The sequence below is a fragment of the Taudactylus pleione genome, unplaced genomic scaffold (assembly GCF_031769625.1).
Source record: "Taudactylus pleione unplaced genomic scaffold, aTauple2 ptg000053l, whole genome shotgun sequence".
In the NCBI taxonomy this organism is placed as follows: domain Eukaryota; kingdom Metazoa; phylum Chordata; class Amphibia; order Anura; family Myobatrachidae; genus Taudactylus; species Taudactylus pleione.
Window position 1 is genome coordinate 41,215,597 of NW_028284455.1, and position 27,621 is coordinate 41,243,217.

General features: G+C 42.8%; 1 protein-coding gene across 1 annotated transcript in view; it reads left to right on the top strand.

Annotated features, from left to right (window-relative positions):
- LOC148535392 (acyl-CoA dehydrogenase family member 11-like) overlaps nucleotides 1–27,621 on the top strand; it is a 670,105-nt gene that overhangs the window by 568,728 nt on the left and 73,756 nt on the right. The window contains exons 14-15 of the mRNA XM_088463865.1: nucleotides 3,947–4,013; nucleotides 15,817–15,902. Of these exons, the coding sequence (XP_088319991.1) occupies nucleotides 3,947–4,013; nucleotides 15,817–15,902 (153 nt within the window). The remainder of the gene's footprint in view (nucleotides 1–3,946; nucleotides 4,014–15,816; nucleotides 15,903–27,621) is intronic.

A 27,621-nucleotide genomic window follows, 5' to 3' on the forward strand; every position in this document is an offset into this window, starting at 1 on the left:
TTTTTAAAACAAGTTTTGAACCTTTTTAAAATACCTTTTTACTTGTTTTTATCCACTGATCCCTTTGTGTAACTGGCTTTTTTAAATATTTAAATATATGAACTCCATTCATTTTTTAGATGTATTTAAATGTATGAATTGCATTTTTAACGTCATCTTAAATATTTATTAGCACTATTTGCACACTGTAGGAAATTCTATTTATTTGCATTATTTGTGCTTGTATGCACAGGACTTAGATATGTTTATACTTTTTTAAATATTAAATTGTGATTTTTATCTTCACACTCTGTATGATATATTTGTTGGTTTATATTGGCACATTCCACAAATCATTGTAGAATATACGTCAGTCGCTGATCACCTAACATATTTGCAACATTTCACATTTAAGGGCTCTTCCAAAAGTCCTCTCACGTTTGGTTTTAGCTTACACCTTTTATATTAAGGGAGTACGTATTATTACATATAATCTGTATCAATCCTCTAGAAAACTTGAAGGTGGTGCCGACACATTTTTGGTGTATCTATATATATATATATATATATATATATATATATGTGTGTGTGTGTGTGCATGCATGCAGACAGACTGCTCATAGCAAGGCAATGTGAATTATCAGAGTTTGAATGGGGCATGATAGTGGGTGCCCAATGGCTAAGTTATTCCATTTCTGAAGTTGTGCAGACATTCAACATTCCTCGATCTACGGTATCACTTGTGTACCAGGAATGCATTACCACCATCCATGAACAGCGCAGTGGCCGACCATGGGTGCTTAATCATTATGACCAGTGGCATCTGGCTGGAATTGTTCATAATAACAGACAAGTGACACTGGCTTAAATTACATCCATATTCAATGCAGGAGGTTCCATATGCATATCAAGCAGGTCAGTTCTTTAACTTCCATGGGATATGGGAGCAGAAGCCCCACCAGAATGCCCCGGTTAACATTATGACCCTGGACACAGTGCCTCACCAATTGGACCTTGGAGGACTGGTGACATGTAGCATAGTCTGATGAGTCATGGTTCCAGTTGATTCAGGCTGATGGTAGGGTTCAGGTGTGGTGCAGACCCCATAAGGACATTGTCAACAAGCCATTGTGTAGGCAGGTGGTGGTTCTGTAATGGTGTGGGATGTGTTCACGTGGCATGGGTTGGGTCCTGATTATGTAATTGACTGATAATCACTATGTTGCATTGATTTATGACCATTTGCAGCCCTTCTTGGGCTTCATATACCCCCACAATTATGTAATATTCCAACAAGATAATGCACCTTATCATCAGTCCCAAGTTGTCCAGAATTGGTTTGAAGAGCGATCTCAAGAGTTCTGATGAATGATGTGGTCACCACATCCACCCGACATGAACCCAATTGAGCATTTATGGGAAATGGTAGAAATGTCCATTTTACACCAAATATCATGCACCTACAAATATCATGGAACTGTGGGAAGCTATCCAGATGGTAGGTGTCAACATCTCTCCAGATATAGATATATATATATATATATATACAGTGCACACATATAAACCACACATTTACCTTCACCTGGAGGTTAGATGTACAAAAGGTGGGATGGACATTTATGTACTGTCAAATAATCTCTTCATATTTGCTCCAACCTCTCAGTATAGTCCTGCAAATCATGTCATTTGTGATGAGGGGTCATGGCTGCAGACAAAATTAAAATGGGGTCCATTGGAGGGAATGGTAGGCTTCTGGATACTCAGAAATTTCTCCTAGTATCGTCACTTCTGGTACAGCTTATTATATTTGTTTGTTTCATAATATACCATATTATAATATTAATTTGTCTAGAACATAAAAGTGAATACCTTTATATCCTTATTATGTGTACATATAAATTAATATATCATAATAAGGGAATTACATCATATTATATAAATATATTATAAAATAGAAAATACTGTTATACGATATGGTTGTTAATTATAACATAGTAAGTAAATAGCATCATATTATGCTATAGTTAACAATGGGGTAAATGTAATAGCTTGAGTTTTGATTTATCCGCTAGATGTACTGTGAAGTGGCAATAATTTAAAAGGCAAAACCAGGTTTAAATTTATTATATGTGTTTTATTTGTTTAAATTATGGAGGATGACATTAATTTGTGATGTATGACCGTAGCAGGAATGAAATATAATGTTTGTTTTTTCTAGTTTTCGTATTTCTTGTTGAAACTTAAATGCTTTGATCAACTTTTTTTTTCATTGAAGTGAATAACATGCTAAAGTACAGCGTAGTTGGAGTCACTAGAATGGCCTTTTATTGGAAATACATTATATGTACCATGTGTCAACTGTCATGAAAAGAATTAACTAGATGAGCAGAGAATGGTAAACAGGCCCAAATTGTTCTTAAGGGTTGTAATTCATCTCTGAATTATTTTCATGTTGATTACATGTGCTCTGTGTTACTCCATATGGATGCTTGTGCAACACTGCATCAATGCCTATGACCTCCTTTGCAAGCATTATGTATTAAATCTATCAAGTAATTGGTGATTATGTACATATGCACCAGAAGGTGAACACAGGGCCTGATTCAGAGCTGGACGCTCTGACAAGAGCGCTCGCTCTGAATCAGGGCCCTCCTACCTAATATTGGAGCAGCCTCCTGGCCACTCGCATAGCTGTGGGTGACCACTCACAGCTTAAGCGAGCGGCCAAAAAGATGGTCGCGATGGTCAAGACCATCGCGACCATCGGGCTTGCGATGAGACCCTGCGGTAGGGTCTCGCAGCCACAAGCCCAGGAGTGCTTTTGGCTCTATCAGAGCCAAAAGCACTCCCACTGACATCACTAGTGATGTCAGTGGGGCCGGCCCCAGACGGTAGGTGTTCACATGGGAACACCTCCATCTGGGCAGCCACGCCCCCGGCACGCCCACCAAAGGAGGCGTGCTGTCACTCACCATCGACAGCACGCCCCCTTTGGTGCGAGACCCATAGCGACGGCTTGGCCGTCGCTATTCGGGTCTCGTGCATGCGCACGACGGAGCTCTCTCCGTTGTGCGCATGCGCACTAGGGCACCATCGACCCGCTCGCGAGCTGGTCTGAATCAGGCCCACTGTCATAAATGCAGCACATTACATTTGTGGCTTGTTAACCATGTGGACTGCTAGTTTCAGCATATTTAAGGTAATGGGCCATTCATCATCAAGAATCTGGTAGGACCACCTGATATTCAGAAAACTCTGAAAACAGGGACAGGTAAGTAATTCTGATACTTCTGTAACAATGTTACGGACTGCGGGGACAGCTGCTTTTCAATGATTAATTGCTCCAGTAATAAGTATCCCCGACAGTAAGGTGGATACTTAATCATCGGGGGCATTATGGACCCTATGATGAATAGGCCCCAGAATCACAGAAATCTAGCAAAGGCCAATTTGCTAAATAATTTCATTGTAGCTTCTCAAGATGTAAACCAATGATATTATTGAGATTTACTATTCAGTTTATGGACAGCACATTTCATGTTGGATACTAAGGCTTAACAAAATCAAATGTTGAAAAGGAAACTGACAGATATGGTGGGGCAGAGAGATGAAGCAAGAGAGGGAAATAAAGAAGAAGTAGAGACGGGAGCTCTGAAGAGAAAGAGGAGGATAGAAAGACAGGAGGAAAAATAGAGGAAAAAAACTACCCAGGCAGCGCTGGGAACATCTAGTATATATACAAAAGCAAAAAGACTGAACTGCAGACTCTGGGTAAAATAATGATACCTTTATTCCAGTCACATTGGTTCAAAACATAGCAGTCGTCTGTAAGAAGAGTATCATTATTTTCACCAGTATCTAGAATGCCAAGTGCCATCTTTTTGATTTACATTTCATTTACTGTCATGAACAACAGAATCTATAGATTGTATAATGTCCATTTGGTGTTTGTAATCTTTTTCTGCAGGTGCTGGAAATCCCAATTGCAAAGTGGCCATTGTAATGGGTAAAACAGAAAATGCATCCTCCTCCAGGTATTAGCAATAAATCATTTGAACTTCAAATATAGAAAATTGATAGACAATTGTAGGTTATTACTTCAGAGCCAAGTACATTGTTTTTAATGTCTAAGGTAGAGCTTCTAATTGGGGAGTTTCTAATAATTTTAGTCCTTTTCTTTGTTAGCATACACTTTCAATATGCGTAACAATATGGTATTTTGTTATTACAACACCTAGGGCCTGATTCAGAGTTGTACATTAATGCTTACACTGCTGCAATTCTCGCAGCTGTGGTTATGTAAATATATGCTAATACAACAGCGGCCGGGACATATACTGAGGTGCCCACTTGAGCCATCGCAGCTCCCACAACTGCATACATATACGCAGCATCGTACACACATAGGCAAATATTTACTTTCTGAGTGGGTCTACAGTCACTCAGAATGGCCATCATAACTAAGATGGCAGAGCCATGTTTCCTGCGTTCTGGATCGCTGTACATGTTTCAAAAACAGTCGCTACATGCCCTAATTTTTCTCTCCACTCTGCATTATCTCCCTCAAAATGGCCCCTGCCTTTCAAACACTTGATAACAAATCCTCTGGACTAGTGTATTTGCAATTCAATCACCATGCACATTGCAGGTATGAAGTATGCACAGACGGCCAATAATCTGTAAACTGCATGAACATTGGCATGCAGTTTAATCATGCCCATAATACATAGAGGCTTATTTATTAATTCATAAATAGTATACCCTTTTTTAGATATACCCTTTTTCAGGGGTTACCTGTAAATACTATGTATCCATCGAATATATGTACAGGGAACTGCAACATTTATTGGAGATATCTGCTCTGATACTACATTTTTGACCAAAATTAATTCAGATGATGTTTGCCATTGTAGTCCACAGGCTACACCCTGCTGCATTTACTGGGAAAAGGACCCATAGAATCCCTACCCAGCAATCTCTGTCTACGCATGTGTGGTCAACAGGCCGCACAATAGTGCTGTCATGACTAGCAGAAACACAGAAGTGATCACAGTAGCGATTACGTCACTTTTTACACATCGCAGGGACGGGATTGAAATATCTGCTGCAGTCCCTTCTGGTTATATCATAGGGATGCTTAGATTTTGTAGGGATCCCATGAAAATGGCTGTTTTCTGGGCACTTACCGCAATATAACTTTAATAAATATGTCCAAATTATTAGCTTAAATTATTTCCTTTACAGTGCACCTACTGCATCCATTGCTCAAACAAATATGATGGACATGGGAAAATACATTATGACCTTTTTAGTAAAAGTAAATACATTTCCATTTTCAAAAACAGATACATGACATACTGTACACTAAAAAGTAATAAAATATATGCCAGTGAAAGCACTGAAAAGTAAAAGGTCCCAGCACTAACTCTGCTGCCTACATAGCTGACATGATTTTGTAAAAACTCTGAAGAAGGTAAAGGTAGGTACACACTATAGAATATATTGACAAACCATTGATGGATCGCAATGTCCATCATATAGTGTGAACGGCTGCATATCAGATGGCACAAAGCCACCCATGACACAGTGTAGTTACAAGTATGTAACAATATATTGTGTCATCGTATGGTGGTTCAGGTAGTATGTACAGTGAGGTGATATATACAGGGGCAGATTGTGGACCAAACATGGCCTTGGAAAAATTTGTGCAAGTGGCCTCACATGGGCGGATACAAAAACAAGGTATCCTTATCCACACACCTTAAAAAGAGAGTGGGACAGCACATAATACCCCACCTGCTTTCAAATAAGACACTTGCCCCTCTGACCGCATTCGGTATGAAAAACCGGCTGTCGGGCTTACGTCAGCCGGTTTCCCGATTGAATCCCCTCTGACCATCCAACCTGCTTCCATACACCACCACACATGCCACTTTGACCACTGCAAATGCCTCCACATGCTATAACACATTCCAGTCTGACTTCAAATGCAGGGGCCCATAATCCTAACCCCACCTCTATCTGCAGTGTTGCATCTCTTAATGTTTGCGGATCTTGACAGTCAAAATGTCAACAATGCAATTTTATCCTAACACTAAACCTAACCTTCAACTAAAATACACCCTAAAGCCCACCTAATTGCACCATAAACCTAAGTGAAGCCTAACTCTAACTGCAGCAAACTCTAACCACATCTTAACCCTAACTGCAGCCTAATACTAACCCAATCCTCACTAAATCATAACCATTATCGCAGCCTAACCCTTCCCTAACTACAGCCTAACCCTAACTACAGTCTAATACTAACCCTACCCTAGCTACATCCTAACTATAACTGCAGCCTAATCCTAACCCTACACTAACTGCAGCCTAACCCTAATTGCAGCGTAATCCAAACTCTACCCTAACTCCTTCCTAATCCTAACCCTACACTAACTATAGGATAACCCTAACTGCAGTCTAATTCTAACACCACCCTAACTGCAGTCTAACACAAACTGCAGCCTAATCCTAACCCCACTTTAACTGCAGCCAAATCCTAATTCCACCCAATGGCAGCATAACTTAATCACAACCTAATCCTAACCCTACCCTAACTGAAGTTTTACCCTAATGGCAGTCTATCCCTAACCACATCCTAATCCTAACACTACCAGAACTGCAGCCTAATCCTATCTGCAGTCTAATCATAACCCCACCCTAACTGCAGGCTAATCCTAACTACAGCCTGATCATAACCCCACCCTAATCCTAACCCCACACTACATGCATCCGAATCCTAATTTCATCCTATGTGCAGCCAAACCCTAGCTGCAGCCTAATCATTACCCTACCCTAACTGCAGCTTTATCCTAAAGGCAGCATATCCCTAACCACAGCCTAATCCTAACTCCACCTAACTATAGGATAAACCTAACCGCAGCCTAACACTAAATGCAGCCTAATGCTAACTCTACCCTAACACCATCCTTACCCTAATGGCAGCCTATCCATAACCTCACTCTAATCCTAATCCTAAATTCATGTGTCAACATTCTAGCTGTCAACATCCACAATGACAACAATATGTCAATGTTGATTGTCATGCCTCAGGGTTGGTTTGGGTAAGAACAGGTGTGGGAGGTTGAAGGGGAGATCAGAGATGCATGAAGGAACTTGGGTCGCTTGAGCCAGGACTTCCTCATGTAATTATGAGAGGAGATAGACATACGGCAGTGAATGTTGTGCTCGAAGGTGAGGTGAGGACAGAAATTAAATGTCTTTATTTAAACAGCAGGTTGGAATGAGAACTGGAGGTGATAATACTGAATGAATGAGCAGACTTGGATTGGGACCAATGATGCTGGATTGACAGCTGGATCGGTTTGCGCTCATAGTACACAGACTGGATGCTAATTTGAGTCACAGCGCTGTTTGTGAGTGATAACAGGGGAAGGTGCTTGTGAATGGGGGAGTGGATGTGTGGATGCAGGCATATCTGGGCATCTAAATGGCATTTTAGTGGTGTGCATAATAAGCAAAGAAGTGTCATTGTACACATCACTTGGTTGTTTTTTAGCCAGCACTGATCGCAGTGCTTGCGGCGGGGTAAGGTCTACCTCAAGTGCTGCGTGCAGCTCTGATGGCTCTAGATGGTTCCGATTGTTCATACACTTCCTGGAGATAATGTGTGTTAAGAGAGAAAAGCGGGAATCTTTATACTCTGGCGTTCGCTCACTGCCATTGCTCTCAAAGGCATACAGGGCATCCATTCACAAGTGCGCAGAGCAGCATCCTGGTCTGAATCGGGCCCTGAGACCGATGTTGAGGAATTGAAGAACTTATTTGGTATGAGTCCGATGTTGATGAATTTATGAACTTGATCAGTTGGAACCAATATTGATGACTTGAAGAACTTAATTGATAAGAGTCCGATTTAGAGGCATCAGACGAGATCGATGGTTGGAAATATCGGCAGGAACTGAATGTGGCTGTAAGAACAAGTCTCAGTGGAGAAAACCAGACTGGTGTGCAAGATGGTATAGGAGCCTTGTTTACCAGTTCAAGGAACTTATAACATACTGGGACCATTCAGATACAGAGTACCTGGGAGGTCAGCTCTGAGGTGTAACTTTAGCAAGAAGCAATGTTGTACTGGCAACAGAGGCCAGTCAGGAAATTGAATTTATAGGGGAGGATACCCAGAGATTAGATGCTGTCATCAGCTGGTCTAGGAACAGCACTTTGTGTGGTGGAGGAGAGACAGGTGACAGAGTCCAACATGGCTGCACCCATACTGTTATTCTTGAGGAAACTCTGGTGTGCAGTTTCTATACCATCATGCTGAGGAGACACACTGTGAGCAAGTGGCTGGGAAAGCCATTTCAATGACAGGACACTGAGCAGAAGGGATAGGAGTAGAACTCAGCATCAGCCATGAGAGATGTGTAGCATGAGCGGATCTCTGTGCTATCTGGGAGTGATACATAGTGCAATCAAACCTCAGCGCTAGCCTGGACAGGCACTGGAGAGGTAAAAAGTAGTTTTAAGTGTTCAGAGCATGACAGCCCCCCTTGATGGGTGGCCCCAGGACACCTCTTAGGTTTTTGGGGAAAATTGGCATGGAACGCTTTGATCAACTGAGGAGTGTGGACACAGAGGCAAAAGTCCAGGAATGTTCTTCTGAGTCATAGCCCTTCCAGTTGATTAAGTATTGGAGATATCCATAATGGATTCTAAAGATAACATTAGTTAAATGTATTACCTCCGATCACGTGGTACAAAAAGTAATCACGTGATCGCTGTAAGATGACAATTACTGCAGAATCATGCCTAACTATAGAATACACCCCCGATCACATGATAGAAACACTCATGTGATAATTATATATTTACTCATCCATGACAGATAATCGAATCTTGATAATTTTCACATATATATTGTTATACACCTATTGAATATGGGTTATAAATATTTATTTAATTACAATATGAGCTTATTGTATTTGGTTAGTACAACCTAAATGCAATATACTCCATATAAACCCATAAATATTCATTCAAATACATGTTAATAGCAAAAGTAATAAAAAAAAAAACACTCAGTGGGGAATCTCGTCAAGAGAGTTATACACATTTATATGTGAACCAGGTGGGGGGAAGCTGGGTGATGGGGACCCTATCTACTCCTCAACCCACCCACCAAAATGACATAATCGTGTTTAGTTCGATGGACTCATTGAGGCCATCTGGATGTAAAGAATTAAATCTAAACATCCAGAAGACCTCCTGCCGACACAGATTTTTTAATCTATCTCCACCTCTATGAGTGGAGGGGATAAGTTCTAAACCTATAACTTTCAGTGATTGTGGATCACTGTCATGTACTTTTAAATAATGAAGAGATAGACTATGTGTGGTTACTTTATTCATAACATTCCGGCGATGCTCCATAAATCATCTCTTTAATGGTCTTGTGGTACGTCCCACATAATACAATCCACATCCACATGTGATTAAATAAATCACATACGAAGAGTCACAATTTATAAAATTATTTATTGTGTATAGACTATTTGTATCCTTCAGGATTATAGTATTTGTTTTTTTAGCTGTATAAGAGCACATAGTGCATCTCGTTTTGCCACCGCGATGAAAGCCTGTTGGTCTATAAGGTAACCACTTTTCTAAATTATTAGTTGTTGTTGTCTCGATGGTCCTTGGATTAGACCTCAAGTGGCTTGGTGCTAAAATAGATTTTAGGGATTTGTTTTTTCTATAGATTATCACTGGTTTCGGTTGCAAAACATTTTGTGTATTTAGGTGTATAACAATATATATGTGAAAATTATCAAGATTTGATTATCACATGAGTGTTTATATCATGTGATCGGGGGTGTATTCTATAGTTAGGCATGATTCTGCAGTAATTGTCATCATACAGCGATCACGTGATTACTTTTGTACCACGTGATTGGAGGTAATACATTTAACTAATGTTATCTTTCAAATCAGCGTGATCACGTGATCTATATTTACATCACGGGACCCACGATGTGACATTGATCTATATAGTTCCACTGAACCTTGCGGCTTCCGTTATCTTCCAAATCAGCTGGATGGGATCACGTGATCTATATTTACATCACGTGACCCGCGACACGTGACATTGATCTTTACAGTCCGCTGAATACTGCGGCTTCTGTTGACAACACGTGAGCCATTGCTAAGCCATTACAGGCTATTTTGAGTCACGTGATCCTTAATAGAATCACGTGATTGGACATCAAGCTCCGCAGATAAAGGTATCTCTTGAGAATTTGTGTATAATTATAAAATTAAATCTTTATAAGGTGTATTTATTAATATGATCTATTGTATGTGAAATAGGTGGTGATTTTCTATATGGCTTGATTGATTGTTTCTTTGATTGAACAACAGATGCTCGTAATTTTTAAATCAAATAAGGGTATAAAAAGCCCTCTACTGGATATGGGGACATATGCTACTGAAGAAGCTGTGGGTCCTTCCACAGCGAAACGTGTTTAGCCTCCCTACTTCAATACACAGCACTTGGAATCTCTGTGGATCTAATCCGGACCGGCATCACCTCACTTTCTCCAGCCTCCATTTTTAATGTCAGAATGCCAGTGCAGGAATATGGCACTTTCTTGAGCTGTGGACACTTCACAGGAGACTGGTAATATACTCATTAGCTGGACAATATCCTGGATATATACATCTAGCCCAGTGACTGTTGTTAAGCTAATTTGCTTATGTTATTTGGACTGAGATTGCTGCTATTCATAGAGCTTCTCTAAAGATTCAGAGACACTCTGTTCATTGGAATTAGTCTGTCGTTTTGATACAAAAGACTTTTTACTTCATCTCAATCCATTTGTTTTAATTATTTTTTAATTAATTTGCATATATTGTGCTATATAAGTTATCATTATTTATGTGCACATTGGTGATATATTCATATGTTTTTAATAATAATAAATTGTATTATTGTTACAATCAAGCCATATAGATTATTCATAATTTCTACCAACACAAATTGTTGTATTTAATATTATACGTGTCATTAATATAGATATAATTATTTAAAAGAGTTTTAGCGCTGTTCATTCATATTCTCTGTTTTCACTGTCTCAACCCCGTCATCAGGACAATACACACATACACACAAATAACACTTACCCCACCATTATAAGCCCCTCTCATAGCCATCAGCTGTCCCACTGCACTCCGGACATAGGTACCTCCCACCAGCTCCGGTCACTGATGCACTTCGAGGATCCACTGCAGTCCTAACCATGAAGACCACCAGCATGCATTCCACAGGCTGACCACTTGCATTCCAGCTAGGTGCGCTCAATGTCCTGGATCTGGGGGGCCACCACCAACGAACCTGGAGCCGGGGAAACTATGGACACATAAAGAATAATGCTTATGTTACTAACAAACAAATAAATACAATACAAATAAAAACATCAAACAAAACATATGGGCTAAATGTCAAATAAGTGGCATACACCACTATAATAACCCATAACTCCATAAGGCAATAGAACACTAGCCCTGCACAGAAATGTCCTAGAGAATGATACTACATCAAAATGCAATACTGTACATAAACTAAGAAAGCATGGTATATAGTATCTAGGCAGCATCATCCATTAAAAAGTACAAACCGGCTGTAGAAGGCTATTCCAATTAATTGTATCATTTAATCCACCTGGCATAGTGGAACCCAGCCGGGTAATCCACCTAGATTCTTTAAAAGGGTTTTAGCACGGTCTCCCCTACTTAAAGTGGGGGGGGGCATGTTCAATGATAAAGTACCTTAGGGAGTCCAGTGAATAGCATGCCTCTTCAAAGTGTCTAGCCACCGGCTGATCTATATCTTTACCATTCAGCAGCATGCAAATGGCCAATCGATGTGCAGTCATGCGCTTCCTAAAATTCCTCGTTGTCTGACCCACATAGTAAAGTCCGCAAGAACATATAATAATATACACTACGTGGGTAGTCATACAGGTAAGCACAAATCTGATGTCGTAAGAGATATTTTTATGGGGGTGTTTAAACATTTTGCAGGGTACCAGAAATTTACATGTCGTACACCCACTGCTCTTGTCGCACCCCATTTGCTTGAAGCATACATTAGGCCGGTGTGTTTTATTAAAATCAGAAATGTCCAAATGGACCAAACTGTCATCTAGATTACGGCCCCTCTGGAAGGCTGCTAGAGGTCTCTTATTGCATAGCATAGGCAGGTCCTTATCTGTGCTAACAATTGGCCACAGAGCCTTAGTAGCCCTCCTTATTACTGATGGGATCGAACCTTGAGGTACCAAAAAGAGTTGTCTGTCAACTAATAACTTAATTGACCTAAAAATATATAAGGCTTTATGTGTCCAACACCCTAAAGTTTCAGTGCTATATACTCTGCTAAAATTACACAAAGAACCTGTCCGTCCCCATTATCTCCGCTTTGTTACAACCGGGTCTCAGCTGTTGGATTGTATTCTACAACCACTTTTATATCAACAACCAACATTCCTAAAGGACATGACTATGTTCCTAAAGAAGCTAATTGTCATTGATAGGTTTCCTGAGGGGGCACTATTGTGCTGTTTACATGTGTACAGCCTATATACCTCTATCTCCCATGAAGGGGGCATGTTGGCTATGCAAAAGTTTTTGAGGGACAATCTATCTGTCTCAGTGTTTAATCATGAGCTATTCCTGAATTTGTTGGAATTAACATTGCGCCGCAATTATTTTTTATTTGATGGGTCTTTTTTTTTCTACAGCTACGAGGGTGTGCCATGGGTTCTTCCGTGGCCCCCTCATATGCCAATATTTATATGTTTGACCAAGTAGCACACATGTATTTCAATGATCCAGAGATAAGCAAACACATATTTATGTTCACCAGATACATAAATAATGTATTCCTCATATGGCTAGGGGGTGCTGAGTGGTTTGAACTCCTTATGCAAGAAATTAATCAGCTAAATTCACCAATTAAATGAAAATTTTCCCATAGCTCCAATAGTGCCAATTTTCTAGATGTAAATATAACAGTGGTAGATGGTAAGATACATACAGGGCTATTTCTTAAAACCACTGACAGGAATACATTTCTGATGGTGTCCAGTTATCATCCACTGGCTCTAAAGAAAGGTCTGCCACGATCTCAGTTGATGTGTGTGGCTCGCATCACCAGCGATCAGGCTGGTGTTGAAGTAGAGCTGGACATCTTGATTGATAAATTTGTAATGAGGGGCTATAATGCTGATCTGCTTAAGAAGCAGAAACAGGTAGTCCTCAATATGCAGAAGTCTGTGCTACTGAATCCAATAAAACGGGATGAAAATAATGTGATCCTGTGGACCAGTGAGTTTACAGTTGCAAGTCCAGTAATAAGGATGGCTACTAAGGCTCTGTGGCCAATTGCTAGCACAGATAAGGACCTGCCTATGCTATGCAATAAGAGACCTCTAGCAGCCTTAAAAAGGGGCCATAATCTAAAAGACAGATTGGTCCATTTGGACATTTCTGATTTTGATAAAACACACCGGCCTAATGTTTGCTTCAAGCAACTGGGGTGCTATAAGTGCAGTGGGTGTACGACATGTACATTTCTGGTACCCTGCAAAATGTTTGAACACCCCCATAAAAATATCTCTTACATCATCATATTTGTGCTTACCTGTATGACTACCCACGTAGTGTATATTATTATATGTTATTGTGGACTTTACTATGTGGGTCAGACAATGAGGAAATTCAGTGAGCGCATGACTGCACATTGATCGGCCATTCGCATGCTGCTGAATGGTAAAGATATAGATCAGCCGTGGCTAGACACTTTAGAGAGGCAGGCCATTCACTGGACTCCCTAAGGTACTTTATCATTGACCATGTTCTTCCCTCTTTAAGTGGGGGAGACTGGGCCTAAACCCTGTTATTTAAAGAATCTAGGTTAATTACCCAGCTGGTTACCTCTAAACCAGGTGGATTAAAAAATAAAATTATCTGGAATAGCCTTCTATAGCCAGTTTGTACATTTTAATGGATGATGCTGCCTAGATACAATATACCATGCTTTCTTAGTTTATGTCTATTGCCTTATGGAGTTATGGGTTATTATAGTGGTGTATGCCATTTATTTGCCATTTTGCCCATATGTTTTGTTTGATGTTTTTATTTGTATTGTATTTGCCTGTTTGTTAGTAACATAAGCATTATTCTTTATGTGTCCATAGTTTCCCCAGCTCCAGGTTCGTTGGTGGTGGCCCCCCGAATTCAGGACATTGAGTGCACCTAGCTGGAACGCAAGTGGTCGGCCTGTGGAACGCATGCTGGCGGTCTCCATGGTTATGGCTGCAGCGGATCCCAGAAGTGCATCAGTGACCAGAGCTGGTGGGAGGTACCTACGTCCGGAGTGCAGTGGGACAGCTGACGGCTACGAGAGGGGCTTATAATGGTGGGGTAAGTGTTAATTGTTTGTATGTGTGTATTGTCCTGATGACGGGGCTGAGACCCTGAAAATGTTTAATGACTTAGGCCCTCATTCAGAGCCGTACGCTCTGAGCAGAGCGCATGCTCTGCATGAGGGCCAGGCTCCATTTTCATGGAGCGTCCTCCTGGACGCTCGTATAGCTGTGGGTCACCACCCACAGGCTATACGAGCGTGCATTTTGATGGCCGCGATGGTCGTGACCATCGCGACCATCGAAATTGCGAGCCGGAGCCTGCGGTTGAGGTTTTCAACCGCAAGCTCCGGAGTGATTTTGGCTCTATCAGAGCCAAAATCACTCCCACTGACATCACTAGTGATGTCAGTGGGCCGGCTTCTGACGGGAGGCGTTCCCGTGGGAACGCCCCCGTCAGGGAGGCACGCCCACCAAAGGGGGCGTGCTGTCAATCAACATTGACAGCACGCCCCCTTTGATCGGACACAACGAGCGAAGGAAAGTCCTTCGCTTGTCGTGTCTGGCGCATGCGCACGACGGAGCTCCCTCCGTCGTGCGCATGCTCAGTGCAGACCATCGACCCACTTGCGAGCGGACAGCCGCTCGCGAGTGGGTCTGAATCAGGCCCTTAATACATTAGATATATCTCTTTGTTGTCCCCGAGTGCCATTCTTTCTGGGATTTGGATTGGATTGCCACACTGTGCACCAGAGCAGGTTGATGATTTTTGATGAGTGCCGGCAGATTGTTAGATTTATTTATATATATATATACATATATATATATATTTATATATATATAAACCACACTTCCACAGCACTGGTCACACTTCCGCATTGGTAGTCACTCCCACCAACCCTTACAATCAGGGCTATTTTTCTGGAAAAATCGGTTCAGGAACTTTTTGGTGGAGCTACTTGGCTGGAGTTATAGAAATAACTATTACATATATATATATATATATATATATAAAATATATATATATATATATATATATATATATATATATATATATATATATATATAGTATTATTTAGAGAATAAAGCACTCACAAGGTACTTTAAAATAAAACTGTTCTTATGGAAAATACATTTTGGCCCAGAACATTACATCATGCTTAATGACATCACTGAGTTCCTGCTGAAAAATAGCTCTGCTTGCAATCATTTCTAAAAAAAAAAATTTGAACAGTGGCTTTAATATGGTCATGACTACTAGTTATTATGGCATTCATTTCTAGTTTTTAAAATATTTTGGCCATGGAAAGCCAGGATATGGAAGTTTGGGAGTATACATCTAGGATGCCATCAAAACATTAAGGTTCACATCATATGATCACTCGTGTTTCTTTTTGTTTGCTTTCCTCAGGTATGGGCAATATAGTATGATCCTTGTGCCCATGGATACAAAAGGTGTAAACATTGTAAAAGCACTGAAAGTGTTCGCATATGAAGGTAATGCTACATGTATAATACTGCATATGTATATCTCTGTTAAAATGTTATATTATTACTAGGAGTGTGCACCGGCCACTTTTCGTGTTTTGTGTTTTGGTTTTGGATCTGGATCTTTCTTCGTGTTTTGGATCTGGATTGGTTTTGCCAAAACCACCCTTCCGTGTTTTGGGTTCTGGGTTTTGTGTTTTGGATCTGTATTTTTTTGAAAAAAAGCATAAAAACGGCTAAAATCACAGAATTTGTAGGTTTTTCTGCTCCTATGCTATTATTAACCTCAATAACCTTAATTTCCACTCATTTCCAGTCTATTCTGAACACCTCACACCTCACAATAGTGTTTTTATGTCCAAAAGGTTGCACCGAGGTAGCTGGATGACTATGCTAAGCGACACGAGTAGGCGGCACAAACACGTGACCCATCTAGGCGTGATACTGCAGTGGCAGACAGGATGGCAGTTTGAAAAACTAGGCCCCAAACTGTACATAATGCAAAGAAAAAAAAGAGGTGCAAGATGGAATTGTCCTTGGGCCCTCCCACCCACCCTTATGTTGTATAAACAGGACATGCACACTTTAACAAACCCATCATTTCAGCGCCAGGGTCTGCCACACAACTGTGGCTGAAATGATTGGTTCGTTTGGGCCCCCACAAAACAAGCTGGCAATTAATGTGTCCCTGCACAAACTGGCTCTACGGAGGCAAGATGTCATCCTCATCCTCCACCAATTCCTCACCCTCTTCAGTGTGTACATCCTCATCCTCACAAAGTATTAACTCGTCCCCACTTGAATCCACCACCACAGGTCCCTCTGTATGTTCTGGAGACTGGTCTCCCTGGAAGAGCTGATAATTCATTTTGATGAACATCATCTTCTCCACATTCTGTGGAAGCAACCTCCTACGCCTTTCGCTGACAAGGTTCCCGGCTGCACTAAACACTCTTTCGGAGTACACACTGGAGGGGGGGCAACTCAGGTAAAATAGAGCCAGTTTGTACAGGGGCCTCCAAATTGCCTCTTTTTCCTGCCAGTACAGGTATGGACTGTCTGACATGCCTACTTGGATGCTGTCACCGATGTAATCCTCCACCATTCTGTCAATGGTGACAGTATCATATGCAGTGACAGTAGACATGTCAGAAATTATTGCCAGGTCCTTCAGTCCGGACCAGATGTCCAAACTTGGTCCTGCCTGCCCTGCATCACCGCCAGCGGGTTGCTTAGGATACCTAAGTTGTTTCCTGGCAGCCCCAGTTGCGGGATAAAATGAAGAAGGAGCTGTTGACGTGTCACGTTCTGCTTCAGCTGACAGTGTGTTCACCAGCAGGTCTTTGCACCTCTGCAGGCTTGTGTCAGCCAGAAAGAGAGACACCACATAGGCTTTAAACCTAGGATCGAGCACGGTGGCCAAAATGTAGTGGTCTGATTTCAACAGATTGACCACCCTGGAATCCTGGCAAAGCGAATGAAGGGCTTCATCCACAAGTCGCTCCGTCTTAGCTCCTCCTTCACTTTCTCCAGCTGCTTCTGCAAAAGCCTGATGAGGGGAATGACCTGACTCAAGCTGGCAGTGTCTGAACTGACTTCACGTGTGGCAAGTTCGAAGGGCTGGAGAACCTTGCACAACACGGAAATCATTCTCCACTGCGCTTGAGTCAGGTGCATACCCCCTCCTTTGCCTATGTCATAGGTGGATGTATAGGCTTGAATGGCCTTTTGCTGCTCCTCCATCCTCTGAAGCATATAGAGGGATGAGTTCCACCGCATCACAACCTCTTGCTTCAGGTGATGGCGGGGCAGGTTCAAGAGTGTTTGCTGGCGCTCCAGTCTTTGGCACGCAGTCGCTGAATGGCGAAAGTGGCCTGAAATTTTTCGGGTCACCCAAAGCGTCTCCTGCACGCCCCTGTCGCTTTTCAGAAAATTCGGCACCACCAAGTTTATTGTGTGAGCAAAACATGGGACGTGCTGGAATTTGCCCAGATGTAATGCCCGCACAATATTGGTGGCATTGTCAGATATCACAAATCCCCAGGAGAGTCGAAGTGGGGTAAGCCACTGGGCGATGATTTCCCTCAGGTTCTCTAAGAGGTTGTCGGCGGTGTGCCTCTTACTGAAACCGGTGATACACAGCGTAGCCTGCCTTCGAACGAGCTGGCGTTTCTGAGATGCTGCGACTGGTGACGCTGCTGCTGTTGCTGCGTAAAGTGATACATCTACCCAGTGGGCTGTCACAGTCATATTGTCCTTAGTCTGCCCTGTTCCACTTGTCCACATGTCCGTGGTTAAGTGGACATTGGGTACAAAGGCATTTTTCAGGACACTGGGGACACTTTTTCTGACGTTTCTGTACAGTCTCGGTATCGCCTGCCTAGTGAAGTGGAATCTAGACGGGATTTGGAACCGGGGACACACTACCTCCAGCAATTGTCTAAATCCCACTGCACTAATGGCGGATACCGGACGCACGTCTAACACCAACATAGCAGTCAAGGCCTCAGTTATACATTTTGCTTCAGGATGACTGCTGTCGTACTTCATCCTCCTCGCTAAGGACTGTTGGAGGGTCAATTGTTTAGTAAAAGTAGTGGTGTTCCTACTTCCTCTCTGAGATGATGAACGACTCCCAGCAGCAGCAACAGCAGCAGCGGCAGCAGGAGGTGTAGCAATGCAGGATCCTCCGGAGGAATCCCGGATAGGAGAGTCAGTCATGCCAGTGACATGGCCTGCAGGACTACTTCCGATCCTGACTAAGGAGGAAATTTATGAGGAGGGAGTTGACGGTGTGGTTTGCAGGCGCTTGGATACAACAGGACAACGGGATTTAGATGTCCCTGGACTGCTTACGGTCTTAGCCAAAGTTTCTGAACTTGACAGTAACTTATTATGAACGCGCTGCAGGTGCCGTATAAGGGAGGATGTTCCTAGGTGGTTAACATCCCTACCCCTACTTATTCCACCTTTACATAAGGTACATATGGCAAGACAGTTGTTGTCTGGATTTGGATAGAAATATTGCCAGACCAAAGAGGTGGAATGTTTGGTCTTCTGCCCAGGCATGACGGTGATGGGCATTTTCATCCCACGGACAACAACTGTCTCCCCCGGAGCCTGATTTAAACAAACCACATCACCATCAGAATCCTCCTCGCCAACTTCCTCCTCAGCGCCAGCTACACCAGTATCCTCATCCTGTTGTACTTCAACAGTGACATCTTCAATTTGCATATCAGCAAGTGGACTGTGGGTGCTCCTTTCAGCACTTGCAGGGGGCGTGCAAATGGTGGAAAGAGCCACCTCTTCCCGTCCAGTGCTGGGAAGGTCAGGCATCGCAACCACCACCACACTTGGACTCTCCTTGGGGATTTGTGATATCTTCTTAGAAAGCACAGTTCTTCGCTGTGCTTTTGCCAGCTTAACTCTTTTGATTTTTTTAGTGGGAGGAGGGCTTCCATCGTCATGTGAAGCTGAACCACTAGTCATGAACATACTAGGGATCGACCTTAGCCGTTCCTTGCCACTCCGTGTCGTAAATGGCATATTGGCAAGTTTACGTTTCCCTTCAGCTGATTTAAATGTTTTTTTCAAGGTCATTTTCCTGAACTTTGTCATTTGGGATTGTATGTGCCCTCTATTATGACATTGGGCATCGGCCTTGGCAGACGACGTTGATGGCATGTTATCGTCTATGTCATGACTAGTGGCAGCAGCTTCAGCACTAGGAGGAAGTGGTTCTTGATCTTTCTCTATTTTATTTTTATCGGAGAAAGTTTAGTCCTCCATTTATGTTATATCGATTTGATATATACGTGCGGCTAAACACAGAAAATATTTTTTTATTTTTGCTGGAGAGTAGTGCACTTTGTGGGTTACACCAGCCTTTAAGAAATGAGCCAGCCGGCTCTTTACTTATGGGACACAGGCGCACGCTTGGCACTACTTTGTTGATGCACATGCGGCTACTGCGCACACAATTCACAAACACAGAAAATATATATTTTTTTGGTTTGGACTGGAGTGTACTTTCGGGGTTACAGCACCCTTTAATGGTCAAGCCAGCCGGCCACTTACTTATGACACAGGCGCACGCTTGGCACTACTTTGTTGATGCACGTGCGGCTACTGCGCACACAATTCACAAACACAGAAAATAATTTTTTTTTGGTTTGGACTGGAGTGTACTTTGGGGGTTACAGCACCCTTTAACGGTCAAGCCAGCCGGTCCTTTACTTATGACACAGGCGCACGCTTGGCACTACTTTGTTGATGCACGTGCGGCTACTGCGCACACAATTCACAAACACAGAAAATTATTTTTTTTTTGGTTTGGACTGGAGTGTACTTTGGGGGTTACAGCACCCTTTAACGGTCAAGCCAGCCGGCCCTTTACTTATGACACAGGCGCACGCTTGGCACTACTTTGTTGATGCACGTGCGGCTACTGCGCACACAATTCACAAACACAGAAAATAATTTTTTTTGGTTTGGACTGGAGTGTACTTTGGGGGTTACAGCACCCTTTAACGGTCAAGCCAGCCTGCCCTTTACTTATGACACAGGCGCACGCTTGGCACTACTTTGTTGATGCACGTGCGGCTACTGCGCACACAATTCACAAACACAGAAAATAATTTTTTTTTTGGTTTGGACTGGAGTGTACTTTGGGGGTTACAGCACCCTTTAACGGTCAAGCCAGCCGGCCCTTTACTTATGACACAGGCGCACGCTTGGCACTACTTTGTTGATGCACGTGCGGCTACTGCGCACACAATTCACAAACACAGAAAATAATTTATTTTTTGGTTTGGACTGGAGTGTACTTTGGGGGTTACAGCACCCTTTAACGGTCAAGCCAGCCGGCCCTTTACTTATGACACAGGCGCACGCTTGGCACTACTTTGTTGATGCACGTGCAGCTATTGCGCACACAATTCACAAACACAGAAAATAATTTTTTTTTTGTTTTGGACTGGAGTGTACTTTGGGGGTTACAGCACCCTTTAACGGTCAAGCCAGCCGGCCCTTTACTTATGACACAGGCGCACGCTTGGCACTACTTTGTTGATGCACGTGCGGCTACTGCGCACACAATTCACAAACACAGAAAATAATTTTTTTGGGGTTTGGACTGGAGTGTACTTTGGGGGTTACAGCACCCTTTAACGGTCAAGCCAGCCGGCCCTTTACTTATGACACAGGCGCACGCTTGGCACTACTTTGTTGATGCACGTGCGGCTACTGCGCACACATTTCACAAACACAGAAAATTATTTTTTTTTTGGTTTGGACTGGAGTGTACTTTGGGGGTTACAGCACCCTTTAACGGTCAAGCCAGCCGGCCCTTTACTTATGACACAGGCGCACGCTTGGCACTACTTTGTTGATGCACGTGCGGCTACTGCGCACACAATTCACAAACACCGAAAATAATTTTTTTTTTGGTTTGGACTGGAGTGTACTTTGGGGGTTACAGCACCCATTAATGGTCAAGCCAGCCGGCCTTTTACTTATGACACAGGCGCACGCTTGGCACTACTTTGTTGATGCACATGCGGCTACTGCGCACACAATTCACAAACACAGAAAATATATATTTTTGTGGTTTGGACTGGAGTGTACTTTCGGGGTTACAGCACCCTTTAATGGTCAAGCCAGCCGGCCCTTTACTTATGACACAGGCGCACGCTTGGCACTACTTTGTTGATGCACGTGCGGCTACTGCGCACACAATTCACAAACACAGAAAATAATTTTTTTTTTGGTTTGGACTGGAGTGTACTTTGGGGGTTACAGCACCCTTTAACGGTCAAGCCAGCCGGTCCTTTACTTATGACACAGGCGCACGCTTGGCACTACTTTGTTGATGCACGTGCGGCTACTGCGCACACAATTCACAAACACAGAACATAATTTTTTTTTTGGTTTGGACTGGAGTGTACTTTGGGGGTTACAGCACCCTTTAACGGTCAAGCCAGCTGGCCCTTTACTTATGACACAGGCGCACGCTTGGCACTACTTTGTTGATGCACGTGCGGCTACTGCGCACACAATTCACAAACACAGAAAATAATTTTTTTTTGGTTTGGACTGGAGTGTACTTTGGGGGTTACAGCACCCTTTAACGGTCAAGCCAGCCGGCCCTTTACTTATGACACAGGCGCACGCTTGGCACTACTTTGTTGATGCACGTGCGGCTACTGCGCACACAATCCACAAACACAGAAAATAATTTTTTTTTTGGTTTGGACTGGAGTGTACTTTGGGGGTTACAGCACCCTTTAACGGTCAAGCCAGCCGGCCCTTTACTTATGACAAAGGCGCTCGCTTGGCACTACTTTGTTGATGCACGTGCGGCTACTGCGCACACAATTCACAAACACAGAAAATAATTTTTTTTTTGGTTTGGACTGGAGTGTACTTTGGGGGTTACAGCACCCTTTAACGGTCAAGCCAGCCGGCCCTTTACTTATGACACAGGCGCACGCTTGGCACTACTTTGTGATGCACGTGTGGCTACTGCGCACACAATTCACAAACACAGAAAATAATTTTTTTTTTTGGTTTGGACTTTGGGGGTTACAGCACCCTTTAACGGTCAAGCCAGCCGGCCCTTTACTTATGACACAGGCGCACGCTTGGCACTACTTTGTTGATGCACGTGCAGCTACTGCGCACACAATTCACAAACACAGAAAATAATTTTTTTTGGGGTTTGGACTGGAGTGTACTTTGGGGGTTACAGCACCCTTTAACAGTCAAGCCAGCCGGCCCTTTACTTATGACACAGGCGCACGCTTGGCACTACTTTGTTGATGCACGTGCGGCTACTGCGCACACATTTCACAAACACAGAAAATTATTTTTTTTTTGGTTTGGACTGGAGTGTACTTTGGGGGTTACAGCACCCTTTAACGGTCAAGCCAGCCGGCCCTTTACTTATGACACAGGCGCACGCTTGGCACTACTTTGTTGATGCACGTGCGGCTACTGCGCACGCAATTCACAAACACAGAAAATAATTTTTTTTTTGGTTTGGACTGGAGTGTACTTTGGGGGTTACAGCACCCTTTAACGGTCAAGCCAGCCGGCCCTTTACTTATGACACAGGCGCACGCTTGGCACTACTTTGTTGATGCACGTGCGGCTACTGCGCACACAACTCACAAACACAGACAATAAAATTTTTTTGGTTTGGACTGGAGTGTACTTTGGGGGTTACAGCACCCTTTAACGGTCAAGCCAGCCGGCCCTTTACTTATGACACAGGCGCACGCTTGGCACTACTTTGATGATGCACGTGCGGCTACTGCGCACACAATTCACAAACACAGAAAATAATTTTTTTTTTGGTTTGGACTGGAGTGTACTTTGGGGGTTACAGCACCCTTTATCGGTCAAGCCAGCCGGCCCTTTACTTATGACACAGGCACACGCTTGGCACTACTTTGTTGATGCACGTGCGGCTACTGCGCACACAATTCACAAACACAGAAAATATATTATTTTTTTAGCACTTGGGGGGAGCACCCCTGATGGACAGAGCACCCCCTGGACAACACTACAGCACCCCTTTAGGACTGGGACACTGCACAGGAGTTTGGAGTGGACACAGCCCCTATGGAGAACTGACTGCACAACACAGTATAGCCAGCCCCTATGGACTTTGAAGTAGTGGACACAGCCCCTACTAACAACAGCAGCACAGCACAACACAGCCAGCCCCTATGGACTTTGAAGTAGTGGACAATAGCAGCACTACACTACACTACACTACACAGCCCAGCCAGCCCTAACTCCCACCCTCCCTCTTCACTGTCCACAGCCGAGTGAGAAAATGGTGCCGACACGGGTACCTTATATAGGATCCAAAACCCGCGAGACTCGGAAGGCGGGATGATGACGTTTTGCCTCAATTTCAGATCCGAGTCATGCGGGAAAAGTCAAGCCTGACTCGGATCGGACTCGGATCGGGGGGGCTCGGGGGGGTTCGGATTTCAGAAATCCGAACCCGCTCACCCCTAATTATTACCATGCACTTATAGTGTTTAAATGTTTCTGAAACATTTTTACTGTACACCTTCAAAGTAGAGATTTGGGGCTCGGTTTTCTGAATACAAAGTCCACCTGATCTTCCCCGATCTGAATGAATCCGAGTGGCGGCTTGATGTACCTGCTTTGCTTGGATTCCAAATTGAGGCAAAGGATTCCCCGTGTCGGATTCTCGCGGGTTTTGGATTATATATAAGTCCCTCCTGTGGGGATTTTGGTGCCATTTCACACTGACTCCAGGTCTTTGGTAATGTGTCCAGTGGCTGCTGCTGTGTCCATCCACTCCCTGTGTCCAGTGGCTGCTGTAGTGCTGTGTCCATCCTCTCGACTTCCAGTAGCTGCTACTGTGCTGTGTCCACACCAGTCCCTGTGTCCAGTGGTGCTGCTGTATCCATCCACTCCTTGTGTCCAGTGACTGCTATGCTGCTGTGTCCATCCTCTCCATCTCCAGTTGCTGCTGTTGTGCTGTGTCCACTCCAGTCCCTGTGTCCAGTGGCTGCTGCTGTTTCCATGCACTCCCTGTGTCCAGTGGCTGCTGTGCTGCTGTGTCCATCCTCTTCACCTCCTGTGGCTGCTGCTGTGCTGTGTCCACTCTAATCCCCTTTTTGTTAAACTGTTAATATTTTTCTAGCCAGATTTAAAGTACAGGCATATAGCAATCATTGTTTATTGTTTTTTATAGAGCAGGAATTATTATAGTTTTACTAGTCTAACTGTCATACAGTGGTGCTGCACTGTGACACCACAGGCCATATCCCAATGTGATATAAGCAGAGTGACTCCATGGTTGTCATTTGCGGAAAAAGTAAAAATAAAATAAGTATAAGTATAAGTGTATACAACCTGTGTGCACTGATCTCCCGTGCATTTGTTTATCTAAATCAAAAAGTGTTGTGTCTCTCCATGCAGTGTCAGCTGAGATGCAAATTTTACTGTATGTCTGTGTGCTGTCCCCAGTGCGTTTTTGTTCACGTACATATTAGCACGTGCAGTGTCAGCTGAGCTGCAAATTTAAAAAAGTTGAAAAATATATTTTCTTCAGTTGTTGTTTGTAGTGCATCTGTGCGCTGTCCCCCATTGCATTTTTATTCATGTACATATAAGAGCTGTGACTGCTTGTAGTTTCAGCTGAGCTGCGAATTTAAAAAATATATTTTCTTCTATTGATTGTTCTACGTCTGTTGCGCTATCCCACAATGCATTTTTGTTCACGTACATATAAGCGCTGTGACTGCACGTGCAGTGTCATCTAAGCTGTAAATTTTAAAAAGTGGAAAAAAATATTTTCTTCTATTGTTGTTTCACTTGTTTGTACTATTTCTATGTGCTGTCCCCCAGTGTATTTTTGTTCATGTACATATAAGAAATATGACTGCATGCACAGTGTCAGCTGAGCTGCAAATGTAAAAAGTGGGAAAAATTTTTTTTCTTCAATTATTTTTACTATGTCTGTACACTGTCCCCCAGTGTACTTTTGTTCGTGTAGCACACAGTGGGCCTGATTCAGAGCCGGACGCTATTTGCGGACGGTCATTCCAAAAAAGGGGCCGGCTATTTAAATTGAGCGCTCGCTCTTTGCGGTTTGTTGATGCCTCTATTTCTGAGCGAGCGAACGAAAAATGCGCTCGCTATTTTGTAAAGATGCCCCTTTGCCGTTCACATCACACATCATCTCCGGTATTTATTAGGTTAATTGGGTACATCGAAAGGCATCTGAACTGCTCGCAGTGCTTGTGGAAGGTTTTTCTTACCGCTATCACTGTGAGCAGTTCAGGCTAAAAGACAAGCAAGTGACGTGGTCGATGACGCTCCTTTACTAATTATGCACTCCCATTAAACGCCCTTTTGACCGTTAGGCATGCCTGCGTTTGGATCTCCACTCCCCCGTTTTCAAGCACCTTCCCCTGTTACCAACCACAAACGGTACATTCTGTCAATCAAATTAGCAGCCCCTCGCTGTTTTGCGAGCGCATGATTTCCGACCGAAATGACTGAATTGCGCATGCGCATTATGACCCATACGCATGCGCAGTTGTGCGAACATCGCTCAGAGCGAATGAGCGGCCGCTTACGAGCGGCTCTGAATCAGGCCCTGTGTCAACTGAGATGCAAATTTAATAAAGTGGAAAAAAATATTTATTCTATTGTTTCTACTACTGTATGTCTGTGCACAATGCATTTTTGTTTACATACATATTAGTGCTGTGACTGCATGTGCAGTGTCAGCTGAGCTGCAAATTTCAAAAATGTTTTAAAAATATTTTCTTCTATTGTTGTTTGTACTATGTCTGTGTATTATATGATAACTCAAAATGGATAATGATCATTTGAGAGAAGAGCAGAAGCACCAACAAAATAATTGTGCTGCAGCTGCTGCCACCAATCATCATAATGAATCCGATACTAGTCCTTCTACATCATCTACTGAAGCATCAGGGCATCTGAAATAAAATAATCAATATTTTACAGTTGTAAAGAAAAGAACACCTCTAATAAAGAGAAAGTTTATTGGAGAAAAATATAAAATTGCCAACATGCCAATTAACATGCACAGTAGCAAGGAAAGGCTCAGGCCTTGGCCTATATTTATTATTGATGGTTGACATCTGGTTGAGTCTAAAATAATTGCCAAAAATTTGTGACATAGTCACCTCTATCACGAATCCATCTGATTGTTCAAAATTCAAAGAATGGTTGAAGATTATTTTAATGGCAGCATCCAAATAGGCATGTCAGACAGCCTGTTTATCTACTGGCAAGGAAAATGGCAGTTTGAAGACCTTTGCGCAAACTGGCTTTGCTTTATGTAAGCTGCCCACCCTCCAGTGTGTACTCAGAAAGAGATTTCAGCACAGCCAGGAACCTTGTCAGCGATCGGCATAGGAGGCTACTTCCTCAAAATGTTGAAATATGCTGTTCATCAAAATGAACTACAAATTCCATGAGGAAAGCCTTTGCCGGCAATTGCATAAAAGTCCAAAGGCACCTATAATGGTGGATTCCAGAGGGGAAAAATTCATATTGTGTGAAGATGATGTACACACTGATGACAAGGGTGAGGATTATAATGTCATTGACATATTGCCTCTATAGAGCCAGTTTGTATGTAGAGATCAGTGCCAGTTTGTTTTGTGGGGGCCCAAACAAACCAATCACTTCAGCCACAAGTGGCAGTCCTTGTCGCTAAAGTGATTGGTTTGTTAAACTGTGCATGTCCTATACAACATTAGGATCAGTGGGAGGGCACAAGAATAATTCCATATTGCTTCTCTTTTCATTGCATTATGCACTATTTGGGGCATTGCTGACTGTCTTTGCACAGACAAACATTTTTATAGTTTATTAAACTGCCATTCTATCTGCCACTGTAGTGCCATTCTGTTTCCTAATGTAGATGGGCCATATTGGAAGTTGAAATACCAAATCTGATGAAATCTTCTACATGCAGTTCATCAAAGCAGAAAATGTCCAGAAATTGTTCTGCCCACCAGACAGCTTCTACTGCATGCCCCCTTAATTTTTATTTAAAAAAAAAATGAACCATCAAGTTGATTTGTGGGCAAAAAATTTTACATGTTCACCCAGTTGTAATAATCAATAAATCAACAATCAACATTCATTTAGATTTTGGATGTTTGCTTTTTTAACAATCCTTTCCACTTCTCTAATC